This window comes from Pungitius pungitius, chromosome 16, assembly GCF_949316345.1.
Source record: "Pungitius pungitius chromosome 16, fPunPun2.1, whole genome shotgun sequence".
NCBI classification, from domain to species: Eukaryota; Metazoa; Chordata; class Actinopteri; order Perciformes; family Gasterosteidae; genus Pungitius; species Pungitius pungitius.
The window spans coordinates 13043740-13060083 of NC_084915.1; the positions used below are offsets into that span (position 1 = coordinate 13043740).

Below are 16344 nucleotides of genomic sequence, written 5' to 3' on the forward strand. Positions count from 1 at the left end.
GCCTCGTTTTGTTACATATATTTTTAAACACTGCAACAATTGTGCATGTTGTATTCTAGAGATGTAGTAATCATTTCCCTATTCAATTTCCCCTTTTTACTATCATTGTTGTCTTAAAAGTACACTTAGCTGAGGAACTAATTTTGTGTTGGTGGGAAAATGGATTGAAACGTTTGGGTTGTGGGAATTTCCCCCTTTTTCTTCTCTTTCACTTTTTTCTTTTTTTTTCTTTCCTTTAAATTCTTTAACTTCCCGGATGGCTTTCTTCCCCTTTTCAAAACTAAAATAAAGCGTGTGTGTTTAAAGCATGTGCCCGGGAGAGAGAGAGAGAGAGAGAGAGAGAGAGACATAGGGCGCGAGGCGCAGAGGGAGGGAGATTATGGAATGCTGTGACGTCACCAGCCCAGTCTCGCACACACACAAAGACGAGGAGGACCCGCCGCCGCTCCGACTCCCTCGGCTCAGTTAGCTCACTCTGCCGTGGAGCCGCTGTCTGCATCCTACTGTGAGTACTCCGGCGAATCCTACCCTGCTCTTACAACTCCCCTTTTGTCTTCTAGCCCCTCGCGTAGTTTCCTTTCCCCCCTTGGGGGCGTAGGTGGGGGTCAGTGCGGGGGGGGGGGGGGGGGGGTTGACTTTCCTTCTCCGCATCCTACAACGTGTTTAGTGGACACATCTGTATTCCGCCACTGTGATACTTCTCAGTCTGAGAGCGGCTTGTGTGGTAGCCATTGTTTAACTACCCGCCGGGATTGGAGGAGTCCATTGCTGCTTATCTGAGGACACCCGGCTCGTGCGGTTCACGGCCCGAGACCCCATTCGTTGTTGGTTTTTTTTTATAATGTATTTTTTTTACACCTTCTCTCTTACAACCAGAAACTGACAGCGTGATGAAATGAAATGAAGCCGCTATCTCCTGGGAGTTTTTTGTGTGTGTGTGTGTGGGGGGGGGCAGGGGTTTGTAAAGGGATGTGTGGTGGGGAGAGGGATGTGTGGTGGGGAGAGGGAGGGAGGGAGGTGGGTCACTGTTAACAGAAACAGTCCCATTCCTCTGGAATCTCCTCCCATTCCGGGCTGCAGTCTGTCAGTTTAAGGCTCTTCCGTATTCATGAAGGGAGGGACGACAGAAAACAGGCTTTCTGAAGGAATGGTCGGGAGGGAGAAGTTTCTGAACAGAGCGACTAAAGGTGGGATTAGGAAATCTAAGGGTCACAGAGAGAAATGCAGTAGGTGGAGCGCCGATTAAACTTCCAAATGTTTGTTTTTAAGTGTTTCCTGTTTTTCTTCTTCTTGTAGAACGTCCCAAAGATGACCCCCAAAGACGAAGAACACTGACCTCTCAGAGAGCACAGCACTGGATACTGTGAGAGTGTGTGTGTGTGTGTGTGTGAGGATGAGCATGCGTGATTGATGAAGAAGAGTTTACGGTGGGGGGGGGGGGTAAACGCCAGCGATCTCAGGCCAAAACAGCTGTGACAGTCTCCTCCCGGGCTGACATGAGACTATAAAACCAACGGCGTCCACCTCAAGAAGCCGCCGGGCCCGAGGGGGGGGCAGCCCCTCTCACCACCGACCACTTTGGGCCAGGCTGGTGCCGACTCCGCCGCCATCATGCTGCAGCAGATCTTGAAGGACATGTTCATCGACCCCGACGTGCTGGATGCGCTCAACGAGGACCAGAAAAAGACCCTGTTCGTGAAAATGCGGCAGGAGCAGGTACGCCGCTGGACAGAGCGGGAGGAGAAGCTGGAGAGGGAAGCGGTGGACGGCGAGTGCAAACGAACAACGCCAAAAAAAGGTAACCAGGGCAACGAGACACCCCCCCCCCCCGTTTGTCCGAGGCGACACAGGCCCCGTGTGTTTACTAGAAGTCCCATTTGGCAGCTTTTAAAGTTTCCCCGAAATAAAAAAAACCCCAGGCTGACAAACAGCAGCTGGTGCACTTCAACGTGTCCGTGATGCCTCCCTCACGCAGAGTTCTGTTTACACCCGAAACGTGCTCAGGTCGACGATGTCGGTGGATTCGTGTTGACACCACACTCGACTATTACCTCGCGCAAAGCAAGCAAGCAAGCAAAGCGGAGGTCGGGCGTGAGGGCGTTGAAGCCAAATGGGTCCAACTGGAACCCCTCCGAGTCTTGAGTCTCGACGGCGCGCACGCAGCGATCAAACCGGAGCCAGAAACTCAGGAAGGCCGCGAGTCTCTCGCTCAAAGAACTGGTCTGACGGCTGCTTCAGAATCTCGCCCCGCTGCATTTTTTTTTCTCTCTTTCATTGGCAGCAAGCACCAACAGAAGCGCGTGGCATAATATATAGTTCTATTTTTAAATTCCCAAGGACGGATTCCTACTGCAGGGGGGGGGGGGGGTGGGGGCACAAAAACGAACCCACAAACGGTTCAGGCGTACAACCCCCCCCCCCCCCACTTGAATATTTCTGAAAGCACGTCAAGGGCAACACTCGCAAGTTGTGTGCGTTCACTGTCGGGCTCGTGGCGGGCTGATGAGGAAGTGTCTGTCAGCCGGGGTGCGAAGCGAAGAGAGAGTTCCCCCCCCCCCCCGCAGCCCCCCCTGAGGAGGCCTACCGGAGGCCGCACAGGGCCGAGGGGTCACGTGGCCACGGAGGAAATGGCGTTTAGTTTTGTGTTTTCTGTGTGTGGGGGGGGGGGGGGGGGTGAAAAAAAAATAAAAATAGGAAGTGAGTTCAACACTCGAAACAATTAGCAGCGAGCGAGACAGGAAGCGTGCAGGAAATTCGCGAGTGTTTTTGAGCCAACAAAGAAAGCGCTTTGGAGTCTATCCGGCCGCCCTGGTGGGAGAGCTCACACGGCCACAAACGCACCGGCGGCCGTTAACAGATTTTTTACAGTAATCCGTGTCCATGCACTCTGAGCCCTGACTACATGCCGCCTGGTTTCTTCTGTACTCGAAATATTGTACATTCCCTCCACGCGGCTCGGTTTCTTTCCGATTATTGCCCTCGGCCTTTCTCCGAAGCTGCGTACAAACAATTGTGTCCGTCCATCACAGCAGTCTCATCCCTTTTTTGTCCCCGCCTCTCAGCTGACTCGTCTCCCCCGGCAACGGGGTGGCTGTTGCTGCTTCTGCTTCTGTGGTTGTTGTTGTTGTTGTTGTAGCTGTCGGACTGGGCCAATAACTTGCCCGCCCAGGTGCACTTGTGACTGTCGCGTCTGTCATCCCCGGTATGTCCCGCTCACGCAACGACCCACGACGGGGCGAGCTGGCAAAACCAGTTCACTCGGAGAGCGCGTTAACCTTTTCTCAAGCTCTTCCTCCCTCTGAGGCCGTGTCAGCAGGTTTCTCTCTCCGGTGTGCTCCCGAAACGTGAGTCACGAAGCGGTGACATTGTTTTGTGCGTGGTGGAAGTGTCTGCGCCCTTTTTGAGCTCGCACGTAAGGGCCATTGTCCTCAGACGTCAGGCAAATCTGTCAAAAATGACAGTTTCTAAGTGGAAATGAATCATCTGAGAGATCTAAGATGAGTAAAATGCATTAGAAACATTTACTGGAAGCGGAAGAGCAAAACTCACAAAACCTGTTTTCACTCAGTCTTAAAACATTTTGTTTCTCGAAACCCTCAAAGAGAATGTTTGCATTATAAAGATTTATAAATGTTTTTTAACTCCCATAACTTTGTGTTTCCCAGCCAACAGCAAGAATGTGAGCTGGCTGCTGGGTCGGGATGGCGATGTGGCGGTCGTCGTGATCGGGGAGCTCGATGAGCTCAACTCCAAATTCATCCACTCGGGATTTGGAGAAAAGAAGGCCCAGAGTCTTCAGAACAACGCATGGTAATCTACTTTTGTAATACTACAGGCAGGTAATGTGGGCAAAATCAACGGGTTTCTGTGTCGTTTACAGACTGCGAGTGAGGGGTTTTTAAGTCTCCTTAATCATAACGTGGAGTATGAAACACCTGTATAGCGGATGTGTGAAGATATTTGATGTGGTCTGACTCTGTTTTGCAGCGATCAAACAATCTTGAAGAGCAGAACCACAGAACCTGTCAAAGCTGAAAGAGAAAACACACAGCCGGGAATTTCACTAAATCTGAAGGTGTGTTTATTCATTTGTCTTCAGAAGAACCAAGAAACCGAAGGATGTCGGTCAACCCGAGTGGCTTTGTTACTTGAACCCAACTTCCCGTGAAGACAAAAGTCCATCTCGAAAAGACCCAATCCATGTAACAAGAGAGTTATGCGCCTCCCCCCCCCCCCCCCCCCCCCCCCGCGCACGCTCTCTTAAGAGATTTGTTGTGTTGTCATGGTAACCCCGCACACGCCGAGCCGAGGCCTCATCTGGCCCGACCGCGATGCTGAGCTCCGAGCGGCACGCTGCTCGCACAGTGGAAACGAGTGCGTCCGCGTACACGCCCTAAATCGACCACTCGTCGTTTGCAACATCTCTGCCCACGCGATCGGCTCGCACTCCACTTTCTGAAGCGACTCAAAGCCGAGGAGGACGATGACGTGTCGCCGCTGGCTTCCTCTCTGACATGTCACCTTCTCTCTCTCTCTCTCTCTCTCTCTCTCTCTCTCTCTCCCTGCAGGGGAAGCGCGAGGAGACGAGCCCCGCACTCCCTCTGCCGGTGAGTCGCACTCACTGCGTGTTATGATGTGGCTTTGTCTTTTCTTTTTTTTCTGGGGGTTGCATCATGGCCCGTGACACTGGTGTAATGTCTTCGTTGAACCCACAGGTGTCAGTGAGTGAACATTCGTCACCTACGGCAGCTGAAAAGGTATTTATGAATCAAAGTACTGGTACTGGTCCACCGCCCCCTCCGCCCTCACTAGTTGCTGCATTTTCCATTTCCAGTGTTTATTGCTCTCAGTAAAACCTCCTCGGTGTGAATAAGCCGTGTGATAAACAGTCCGCTCTTGGGCTCTCTGACCTCTGTGAGGAACAGGAAATGGCGGCAAGAAGCAGCTGTCCCCTGCAGATCGTCTTTCTCCCCCCTCTCTCCGAGCCGCCGCGCCCCTCTTAGCTCTCTTCGGGAGAGACAGCTGAACCCCCCCCCCCCCACTGGCTCCATGGTCGCTCCGGCCTTGGGTTGTCTCGGGGGGGTGGAGGTGGAGGTGGTGGGTGGATACGCTCTCCATCTCCCCCTCGCTTACTTTCCCTTTCCGTGTCTTCACGAGACATGAGGCTAGGCGGGATTTCTCGCCCCCCCCCCCCCCAGATGGAACAGATGGTTGATGAACTTGATCGGGGAATTAAAAACGCCGCAGATAGAGAATGCGTCAGTCGCAGATGGAGGGGATTGTGGGATAGTCTCTCGAGGTTCGGGCGCCAAAGCTCTTGTTTCTCTTTTTCTCTCCTTCCTCTTCGCCTCAGAAGAAAGACGTCCCCCTGCCTCACTTCCCAATTTCTCTACCAGACTCTCCTTATTATCACAGGCCCCAACACATCCCACGCTGTCATGGCGATGAACACCTAAGGTGGTTTGGCCATGTCCGTTGAATGTCTCGTGCCGAGGCAGAGTGAGTCCTTTCAGGGAACAGGAAGGGGCTCGTTTGGGACTGCAGATGTATTTAGTGGCTGTTGCTACCCCCCCCCCCCCCTTCCGCTGCAGATCCTTCCCCCCCGGTCGATTTTTAGAGAGGGAAGGAGCCCGAGGTGGGGAGGAGAGGAGGGAGGGAGGGAGACAAAGCGAGAGATTGTTGATTAAGAAGGCGTGAGATCAGGAAGGAAGATTAGCGAGGATGCTTGATTTCCAAGTCACCTTGTCGTTTTCTTTCCTCCACGCAACCTTCAACTCGTAATCAAGCTTCACGTCGGCCGCGGCGTTCTCATCGGAGGACTGCAATCTGGGGATCACCTTTTAATCAAACGCCACGTTAATTCCACTGTCTGCGGATTAGCCGTCAACACTCATCCCCCCCCCCCCCCCCCCTCCTCATTTTGTCCCTCTTCCCGCCGCAGCCCGAGTCCAAGTCGGCAAGCGCGGCCGAGGACGAGTCGGCTTCCTGGCGCCCCATCTCCGCCCGGCTTCTCCGTACGCCCAACGCTGTGGACGCCAAACCGCCGCCGTCTGCGAACCCAGCGCCCGCTTCCGTCAACCCGAGACTCTGCCTCGCCAATCTGAGGACGGCCACCGCCGCGCCGACCCCTTCCCCCCGCGGCACCGCCAAGACGGACTCCGCGGCGGCCGCGGGCGGCCCGCACTCCCAGGGGCCTCAGAAGACGCCGGCACACCACAGCGGGAAAGGTGAGCGGCGTAACGGGGAGGGGGGGGGTTACACAACGGGTCTGGGGTCAAATGAAGGAAGGTCCGTTGAATGAGCTCGTAGCTCTCTGGTCCCCACGACCTTTCCCTCGCTGGCTAACACCGAGAAGGCCATTAATGACGTCATCGCCGACAAACCAGGACGCCCTTAAGTCGTACCTTACAACGACCACTGTTGTTGTTGTTTTTTTAGTCATTAGAAGCGTGGGCCTGTAAATTGGATCCAGACTATCGCTCCTCACGCCTCACTCTGCTCTGTGAGCCACGGCGGCTGCAGAAGGGCGGAGCCCAACAAACTTTAACGCCGTGTGGGTTTCTCAGGGAGGATTTATCCGTGCAAATCTCAACGTGCGCACGCCAAGTCGTGCCCTAAGCCTGCTGGAATCTTGAGTAAGAACAGGCCTGGCCAAGAAGGAAAGGGGTGTGGGGGGGGGACTTCTGTGACTGGGATTTGTGTCGAGGTCGTACCGCATCGGCCCAACTCACCTGCTTGTCTGGTAGCTAGGTGCAGTGTTAGCGACGAAATTGTCACACTTGGTCGAGGGTCATGGTCGTGCAACCGGAGAGAGTCTGTTCCAAGAGGACGGGCCGCGGGGGCGGACGGACGGACCCTCTCGTCCCCTCTCGTCCTTCACAAACAAAAGGACAGGATTTGGGATGTGGGCTGGAATGAGGGGAAACTCCCCGGACTGCATGCGGCCTACCAGCCATGTTATTTTTAGAAAATGGTCATCTCCAGCTGTTTAGTCAATAGTCAGATGATTTAGCATTCATTATATGTAATACTTACCATCACCCGATATTAAGTTTAACAACATGAGAAGGGGAGGATAAATGTTTTGGGCCAGAGGGTTTCTTGGCCTTACACAGTCGGTGCTATTTGGAAGCCTTTGTTGTCATTAAAGCAGTAAGAGCCGGTAACTTTGTTGTCAGGGAGTGGTGGCTAAACTACCAAATTAAGTTCACCCATTACATTTAAACTGGTTGTTTTCCTTTTTTTTTTTTTTTTAAACCAGTTGGGTGAAGCAACTCTCTTCTGTCTGTGTTACTTGGATGCCACTGGCCTTGTTAGCACAGATTATCACAGATAGTAGGGGCCGTTTTCCCACTGAACAGACACATTATCCGTTGATATTAATATTATTGTCACTAGGTATTCCAGTGTGTTGTGAAGATTACCTCTAGTGCGAATCTTCAATTGAGATTTTGGGACTGAACACAGCCTCTGGTTTCATGAATCGACCGAGCACTCAGTGACCCTGTTATTTAGGAGAATGGGCCGGTGTACATCAGCACCATCTAGTGGACAACAGTGAAACTGTAGACACAAAGTGCAGCAGGGTCGAAATCCTGATCTCCATTAAAAAAGGTCCCTCTGCTGCAAGAATGTTGCTCCTACAGCACATTCCAGCTGCAAACCCACTCTGACTCTTGCTGCAGGTCGACTTGGTCTGAGGAGATCGAGTCGTTTTGGTTTGACTCGAGTCGAACATCGTCACCGTCGTTGCTTTATGTGGCAAATTAAACACTAAATGATACATTCAGCATCGGCTTCAAACACGACTGTGCGAAGTAGTGATGGGTCGATGCCAATGATGGATCAATTATCAGCTCAATACTATCAGGGTCAGATGTTTTCAATTTAGATCCTTTCCTTCAGAAAGTAGATGGCTGGATTCATTTTGAACATTTCTGGCCGGCTGTTGCAGATTTCGCAGGCCATTAAAAGTCTCCAAAAAGCGGGACACAAAAAAAAAGCGCTAAAATTCTCTTCTCATCGTTACTAAAATCATCAAGTAAGAAATCTGTTCGTGGTGGCATGGTGAGAAAGGCGAATTATCAATTACATCACATCCCAAATGACTAAAACCTGGATGGAACGAGAACAGCAAAACGCACAACTCAAAGGAATCATGGTTGTGTGTGTGTGTGTGTGTGTGCGTGTGTGCGCCCACAGTAGTGGCTTGATATGAGAACAGCGGGCGATGCCAGGTAAGCAAATAACAGACAAAAACAGGAGAAGGGGAAGAGGAACAGCTGGTGTGGCGGGAGTATGAGGCGAGCCGAACACAGCGCCGAATAAATGTGTCCTGAAAGAAAATGTGTCCTTGACAATAACAGGAAGCTGGTCCCAAAGGGGAGGAGGAGGAGGAGGAGGAGGAGGAGGAGGAGGAGGCCGATTAGGAGAACGCTCGCGCCTCGGCTGTTTTCTTTTTAGAATGTCGTGATGGCAAAGATTCTTGCATCCTGCGAGCGCACACTGTGTCCAACAAGACACTTCTGCAAGATGAAATGTAATAATAAGCCACTCATTTACGTGATCAAGCGCTGGGGACGGACTTCACATTTTCTTTTGGGAACTCGACCACATGTGGTATTTCAGGAAGTTGTACCGCAGACCTTGTTGTGAGCAGCCAGGAAGTATTTCCCTTCAACCCTGAAAGGGTGTCACTCATCCGACGGTATGCGACGTGCTCATCGATTAGAGTGGGATTGGACCGGAGCGTTGAGTTGTAGAGTGTTGACATTTTTTTACCACATTGAAATGTTCCACGAGACTGAAGGCCACGACAGAAACTAATGTTTTAATATTCTAGAAATTGGCCAGGTGTGAAATTCCAAAGGTTTTTTAAAAGTTTTCTGAGTAAGTTTATTTATTTACTCTGTTGTTGCTCTCAAATTCAGGATTCTTCACTTTAGAATTGTTATTTTTTTAAACATCATTACCAGCTTTAAGATATTTTGATTAAAGTCTAAAAATCAATGAACAAATAATAAGTCCAAAAAGGTTTTTTACTCTTAACGACTAATGGCTTTGTTTTTGGTGTTTTTTTACCTGACGATGTGACGAAGGTCCTCATTCACTGCGAGGGGATCGCTGTCCTCCCTCGGCAGGGAACGTGACAGATCAAAGACAAAAGCCTATACAACCCGGCTGAAGCGCGTTTAAATCGACCCACACTTTATAAAAAGCCCGTCTCCCCTTTTAAAAAAAGAACCGACGAGGTCACCTGACGCCCTGTGTGCTGCGTTAACGCAACGGAGGCTCATTGTCAGATAAGACGATTCAGAGTTTTAGGATCGACGCGTCGCCGTGAAAGAGTATCGCTCTGCAGCAGCTGGCGGTGTGTGCGTGCGTGCGTGTGTGTGTGTGTGTGTGTGTGTGCGTGCGTGTGTGTGCACTTGCGCTCGTGTTTATGAAGCTCCGTGGGGCGGTCGGCTTTCCTTTCCTCTCCTCTCTCTTCACCTTCAGAGGGAAGGACGCACATTCCTGCGCCGCTTCCCGACTCTAGCCCTGGGCGACGCGCAGCCAGAGCTGATAAGTGACAGGGGCCCCAGCCCCCCACACAGGAGCCCCCTCCCCCCCCCCCGCGCCCCCCCCCGGCCCCATGCCTCTTTTTACATGCACGCACACACATACACACACTGCTATCCTCCCTGCCCTTCAGTCCGCAGACATGCTGCTCGGGAATTCGGCCCTCTGCCTCACTCCTGCCCCCCCCCCCCCCCCCCCCCCCTCCCTCTCTACCCCACACCTCCTCACCCACACTCCCCCCCCCCGCCCCCCCCCGGCACAGAGACGTGGAGGTCTTTAGAGACAGAGATTGGTCTTGAATTTGCGTGCTAGCCCGGTCAGTGGCAGTGCTTCCCGCCCCCTCCTCTTTGTCCTCCCCGGACATTTACGAGTTGGACAGAGATGTGAGGAGGGGCGTTTCGAAAAGGAGGAAGAAAAAAAAAAAGAAGCCGCAAACGGGAGATTAATCAATCTCTGCGGGTGATTTAATGCAGCGATTCCCTTTTCATTTCCGTGCGTGTTTTCGCAGGTAGCTTTAATGACGGTTTCTGCTGACACGGCGAAGAGGGCAGCTGAGGCGGAGAGTTTCAGGCAGAAAGGCGTGGGAGCGTTTAGGCGTGTTAAGACGGGTTAGTCAGGTTTCCCGTGGGGGCTGGGAGGGGGGGGGGGTGGTATTAGGGTTTTACTTCTAATATCATTTGTACACTTCAACATATACGTTTTGTAATATTTCTTTTTTTAACAGTCCAAGCTCACAAGGCCAATTCTTGTCCTCTCTCTCCAGCTATTAAGCATTCCACTCAGACCTGCACCGAGCCTCTGAGCTCAAAAAACTCTCTGACCATGGGGGGGGGTGGGGGGGGGTGGGGGGGGGTGTGTGTGTGTGTGTGTGTGTGTGTGTGTGTGTGTGTGTGTGTGTGTGTGTGTGTGTGTGTGTGTGTGTGTGTGTGTGTGTGTGTGTGTGTGTGTGTGTGTGTGTGTGTGTGTGTGTGTGTGTGTGTGTGTGTGTGTGTGCGCGTGCGCGCGTGCGCGCGTGCGTGCGTGCGTGCGTGCGTGCCTGAATGTGTGTCAGCCTCAATTGCTGGAGCCCGTCCAAGGTTTCCGTGGTGACCACACAACACAACGAGACAATCAGCGGCGAGCCCACGCAGCGCGGCGAGAGGACATTAACACAGGAACCGCGGGTCAGGGGGCAGAGGAGAGCAGGGCAAGACGGACGGACGGACGGGGGGGAGGGGGAGGAGGACGAAGACGAAGGTGGAGGGAGGTGTCGTAGCCAGAGAGAGAGAGAGAGAGAGAGAGAGAGAGACGGTAAACAACAATAAACAATAACAAGAGCTTAAAGGCAACTTAAGGTCTCCCACTCTCATGCCTTCAAGACATCAAGAGCTTTAAAGGCTTCCTGGCCCCCGGGGGTGCCTGTGTGTGTGTGTGTGCGTGGGGGGGGGGGGTTTCATGCCGTGGTGTTAGTCAGAGACGGCTCCATGCGTGACCGACTCCACGAGCAGGACGGCGATGCGTGTTTGTGTGTGAGCATGCACGGACCTGAATGTAACATGAGGCCATGCGCATGTCTTTTCAATTCAACCGTTGGAGTGTGTGTGTGCGCGTGTGTGTGTGTGCGCCTGCAGCCGTGCACGCCGGCGCTCTCACATATCTCCGTCCCCCGGGAAGACGCTAAAAATATGTGGCTCCTCGAGCCTTCTGGTGTCTGAGCAGCGTCTGTCTGCTCTCCATTGCCGTCCCTGTTGCCCCCTCCCCCCCCCCCCCCTCCTCCCCTCGACTCCCCTCAGTTACTCCTGTTCCCTCAATTCCTACCGCAATTACACCCGCTTCCAAAACGCAGTACCTCAGCAGGCACACACACACACTACACCCAGCTGTGTCCCTGCCCCCCCAGCGAGGATGACCTCTGCTCAGCCAGAGCGAATGAAAAGGAGAATGAAGCAGGTAGAAAAGTGTGAGGTGGAAAATGGCGACGCAGTGTTTTACAGACTTGTGTGCTAGTGCGAAGCGACCAGCGATTCCTCCGTCTGCGTTAAATGAAACCCTCGTTGTTCGTGGTCAACGGCGTCAAACCTGGATTTCACCTGGATTTCATGTTCACGTGTTTCCAGCCGGACTCTGACCGCCGCGGGTTCACAGTCAACAACGTTCCCTCGGGGCGCGGCCCAGAAAACCGTCCCGTAACACGCCGTGAGAGAAAATGCTAATGAAGCGGCGCTTGTGAACCCAAAGCCCTCCACGAGGGTGCGTTTCAGGATCTAGCGGCTTGGAGCAAATGCAGAGTGCAGCACGCCACACAAAGACGCGTACAATGGAATTACAGTCACTAACGTACCCGGCTTAGTTAAATCTACTCTGGCGTCCTGCAGACTGTGGCATTATAGATCTTTTTAAAGTGTCGGCCAACCCCCAAAATAAGGGGACTGCTGGGGAATGAGTGTGTTGTGTGAGGCCGCGCCGCATGCTGAGCACATCCCACCCTCTCTTCTTCCAGATGTCGCCGCATCAGAAGCGCCTCGGAGGGCCGTCCCGGCGGGGGCCGGGTCGTCGTCGTCGTCTTCGTCTTCGGGGGGGGGCGCGCCGACCTGCGCGGGGCGCGGCCGGGTGGCCCAGCTGATGAAGGCCTTCAGCACCGAGAGCGCCGCCGCACAGACGCAGCCGGCGGCGGCGCCTCGCGGCGTCAAGCCCCCCCTGCCCAACAAGCCCCCCCTGCCCAACAAGCCGGGCCACCTGCGTCTAAAGACCACTCCCACTGTCAGGTAATCACGCACGGCGGCGAATCAGACGAGGCCTCGCTGAACAATGGCGGTCGCCTGAGGGCGGAGCCTCGGCCGGTGGGGGGGGACGCGGAGGGGAGAGAGCGGTTCACTCCCAAAGGACAGCAATGGGGATGCTTGAATGTATTGTTTTTCTTGCTGTATTCTGTCTTTTTTTTTTTTTTTTTTTTTTTTTTTTTTTGGAAGCTTCAGTACTGTAAACACTTTTTGCGGGATTTCAAAGCAATTGATCAAAACGTGTGTGTATTGTTATTTCCAGGTAATTGATGTCTGTTGCGTCACTTGATTTTTAAAAAAAAATGTATGCTTTCCACTCTGCGTAACATGCGGGAAGAAGACACCTTTTTAAAAAATATTTGTTTTTATGTCTATGCGTGCACACACGTACCATATTGTTTACTTACCAATTACATTATTCTTATCGCTTCCAAGACCGTTTGCATGCGCTCATATGCAGACACACGTGTGTGTGTGTGTGTGTGTGTGTGTATGTGGTTCCAGGACAAAAGACTGGGCATGGGCCGGCATACTGGGGTAGATTAAGGCACAGTGGGGTGCTCCTTCTTCTTACTCTCTCCTCCTTGGGAATACTTTAGGTTTGTTTATTTGTCACAATGCAATGTATGTCTCACTCTGCCACCTGGCAGGAGCCTCGCTGCGACCTGTTGTGGGCCAGTGGCCGTGCCAAATGCATCGTCTGTCACTCCCAGCGGATCAAGTCAGACAGCCGCCGCCAAATAAGCCGGCGCCGCGTTGCTCGTCCTGCAATATGTCCTGTACTATTTTAAAGATGCTTGGTTGTACTTTTTTATTATTTTAAAATATATATTTTCTACAGGGGGGGAAAAAGACGTTTTGTTATGGAATTTTTAACATTACTGCGATGTTCACTTGTAAAATGACACATTTGTTGTCAAGCTTTTATGGTCCAATCAAAGAAATAATAAAATTCTGTAACTTGTACACCTTTTGTATCTTTAAAGCACTCCCATGTTGTCTCGTTTTTTTTTTTTCTATTTTTGTCGCTCTCCCATTTTTACTTTATAAAACATTTATTTGTAATGAGATGAGAAGCTTTGATTAGCAGAATGTAACCCACAACACTTAACATGCCACAGAGGTTGCAGCCAGAGTCCTGCATGCTTCACGAGAGCCAGCGTTAGACCTGAATTTCAGCAGGTTCACAAACGCTTGTTATTACTCTGCTCCCACGCTTTGGATTGAAATTCAAATGTTTGCCAACACCAAAATGATATGGCGTGGACATATATTTTGCGTTGCCTCAGCTACTGTTTGGCAGCAGGCTAATCTGTACCAATCAGCTCAGCATTACACTCACGGCCCTTTCAATGGCACAATGATGCCCTTTAATGAATCTGGCTATCTGCGTTAAAGCAAGAGGGACACCTTTCCTAAGTACACCATACGTTCAATCAATAATGATATATCAATAATGTCACGGAGCAGAAAGTAGTCAAATTAACTGTTAACTGAAAACCTCAATGTGCCAAAGTCAATATCATTTTACAGTATATTTGAGCCTTATTGAAAGGAAATATGCAGCACAGCAGTTCATTAGCTTTGTGTGTTCTGACATTTTGGAACGACAAAGTGAAACAATGAAAACAAATATACTTGAAATGCTTTATTTGAGTGCCGTGCACATGGTGTGTGTGTGACCACATATAGGGTGTTGCTATTATGTTTTTAAAAAGTCCAATTTTGCTTTGACTTTGGCAAATATCAGAAAATGTGCATATAGTTAACAACCAAATGGACAGCAGGCTGCTCATCCTGAAGACTTGCAACCTTCCACAACGTGAATCGTATGGCCCTATAATGCAAACACGCACACACCCGCACACACTGCATGCGCTTGTGCAACACACTGCAAAATGCTGCAACACGCCCCTGTGTGATGCTGCCTGGATCCGCCGTTTCCCGCTGAGCCCAACAATGGCCGTGGCTGTCCTCTGATGCGCGCAGACGTCGTCGAAGAAGTTTCCATGAGATATCCGTGGCAAGTCCCTTGGTATGCCCCCAGCCCCCCCCCCCCCCACACACACACACACACACTCCTCTTCATCCACCGAGGTTGGCCACTGCTGTCGTCAGGGCCCTCCGACGGGAGATGAAAGAGAGGCTGTTGTCTCCTCGCAGGAGAGACGGATGCCTGTTTCTCTCTTTCTTTTTTTTTTTTTCTCTGCCTCACTCGCTTCACACCCGCAAGAGGGGACGTAAAGGGGGGAGAGCAAGAAAGAAAAAAAGCAAGAAGAAGGGGGGGGGGGGGGGCGGAAAAGGAAAGAAAAGCTATACTGCGTGCTGTGGCGTTCCACCACACTGCCAATAACCCCCTCCGCCTCCCTCGGCCACCAGCCCCATCCACAACCCCCCCCTCAGTGGAGAGAGAAAGAGCGAAAGAGGACGGAGGAGAGGAGGGGGCCGGGGCCATGTGATACGGAGAGCATGCGGGCACAGCTTCACCCCCAGGCAGAATGAACGGGGGCCTGCTGTGTCTCTCCTGCATGATTAATCTGGCTGAGGGGCAGGAGGACTGCCACAGCCCTGCCTGCATTAACTCCCTACTGCCCAGGTCTGCACACACACACACACACACACACACACACACACACACACACACATGGCAGCAGGAGACCCACGGTCAGACACAAGTTGATATACACACAGGGCCAGGTGTGTGTGTGTGTGTGTGTGTAGCTAGTAAAAGACAGGGACTGCGACTGAAGTGGATTCTTATTGAGGTGTCACATTCTGGCCCCATTAAGTTTAACTGTTTACTTGCCTTTTGCCAAGGGCGCCGTCTTCACTGTCGCTTACGCACCGACGACCCGACACCCGAGCCGCCTGCACGCCGCCACGCTGTAAAGAGCGAGGCGGCGGCGGGGGCCGTTCGATACTGTCGGTTTTCTCGGTGGTGTCTGTGACTCACCCTCTCATGTGACCTCTGTCTCCCCGGGCAACGTTGTGGACGTTTTGCCGGTGCCGGGTCGTGTCTTTTGTGTAATTCATACGAGGCAGATGGTCCAGGAAAGAATTATCCCAGACAAAAGAGTATCTGGCATGTGATGGTCAAATTTTCAAATCATCATGACAGCTTCTGAAAATTACACAGCGGGCCTGTCATATTGTCTCACAGCATTACACTCAGCTAATGTAGACGTTATATACCGGGAAATAATGGACACTGTAAACGCCCCCCCCCCCCGTGACTGGCAGGACCGACACCCTCAGTGTGGACCGCCATTGGAAAGTTTCAGCCCCGCACAGGAAGGAGACTCATGGTGCAACACTGGAGACGGAGCATCAAAAGGCCGGCTAAGGGGTTAACATCCTGCAGCACGCTCCACATTAACCGGGGAGGAATGAAGTGTCAAGCATTTCTTTTTTCACCACAGCGAGACGGTCAAACCCGCCCCCACCTCCCCCCCCCCCTTCTCCTCCCACACGCCTCCCACTCGCAACAACCTCCCACAGCCATGACCAAATTATTTTCCAGCCTCCCAAGATGTGCCTCGCCAGAGCGAAACCTGCAGCAGCGGCGGCCCTGATTCGGTGCGCCGGCCCTCCGGGCGCCTCGCTTCAGCAACCGCCGAGACTCCTCCTGCTCCATCCAACTTGACCTCTGCCCGCGACGGGCTCCTCGTGCGTTCGCTCGGTGGGTTGAAGTTGCCCGCCGGACGTCCAAGCCCCCCCCCCACGACGACGCGTTAAACCGTCGCGTTTTATTAATTGAGTGGATCTAAATGCAGATGCGTTAGGCTAGTACAGGTGGTCCGGTTTGAAGGGCTTGAGTGAAAATATTGAATGAGCAACGGGGGGGAGAGAGGGGGGGGGGGGGGGGAGGAAGCACGAGAGCAGAGAAAGAGGGACGGACACTCGCTGATTGAGAGAAGAAGTGAAAAGGGGAGTAGAATGAGAGCGAGGAGAGACGGAACAAGGGAGGGAGTGAAGGAGGGAGGGAGGGAGGGAGGGAGGGAGAAAATAAGCCCCACCAGTGAGC

The 16344-nt window shown here is 52.4% G+C and overlaps 1 protein-coding gene across 2 annotated transcripts; it reads left to right on the forward strand.

The window, feature by feature from the left end:
* Window positions 1-291: 291 nt before the first annotated feature.
* zgc:100829 (uncharacterized protein LOC445149 homolog) lies at window positions 292-13286 on the forward strand. 2 transcript variants are annotated; one of them, XM_037468341.2, is made up of 8 exons: window positions 292-505; window positions 1297-1798; window positions 3666-3810; window positions 3988-4075; window positions 4569-4607; window positions 4716-4757; window positions 5942-6227; window positions 12041-13286. In XM_037468341.2, exons 2-8 carry the CDS (start codon window positions 1612-1614, stop codon window positions 12307-12309), a joined length of 1056 nt encoding a protein of 351 aa, XP_037324238.2. In that variant the 5' UTR covers window positions 292-505; window positions 1297-1611; the 3' UTR covers window positions 12310-13286. The 2 variants fall into 2 exon arrangements, with proteins under 2 accessions (XP_037324238.2, XP_037324239.2); XM_037468342.2 differs by lacking the exon at window positions 292-505 and adding an exon at window positions 1070-1187.
* The last annotated feature ends 3058 nt before the right edge of the window (window positions 13287-16344 follow it).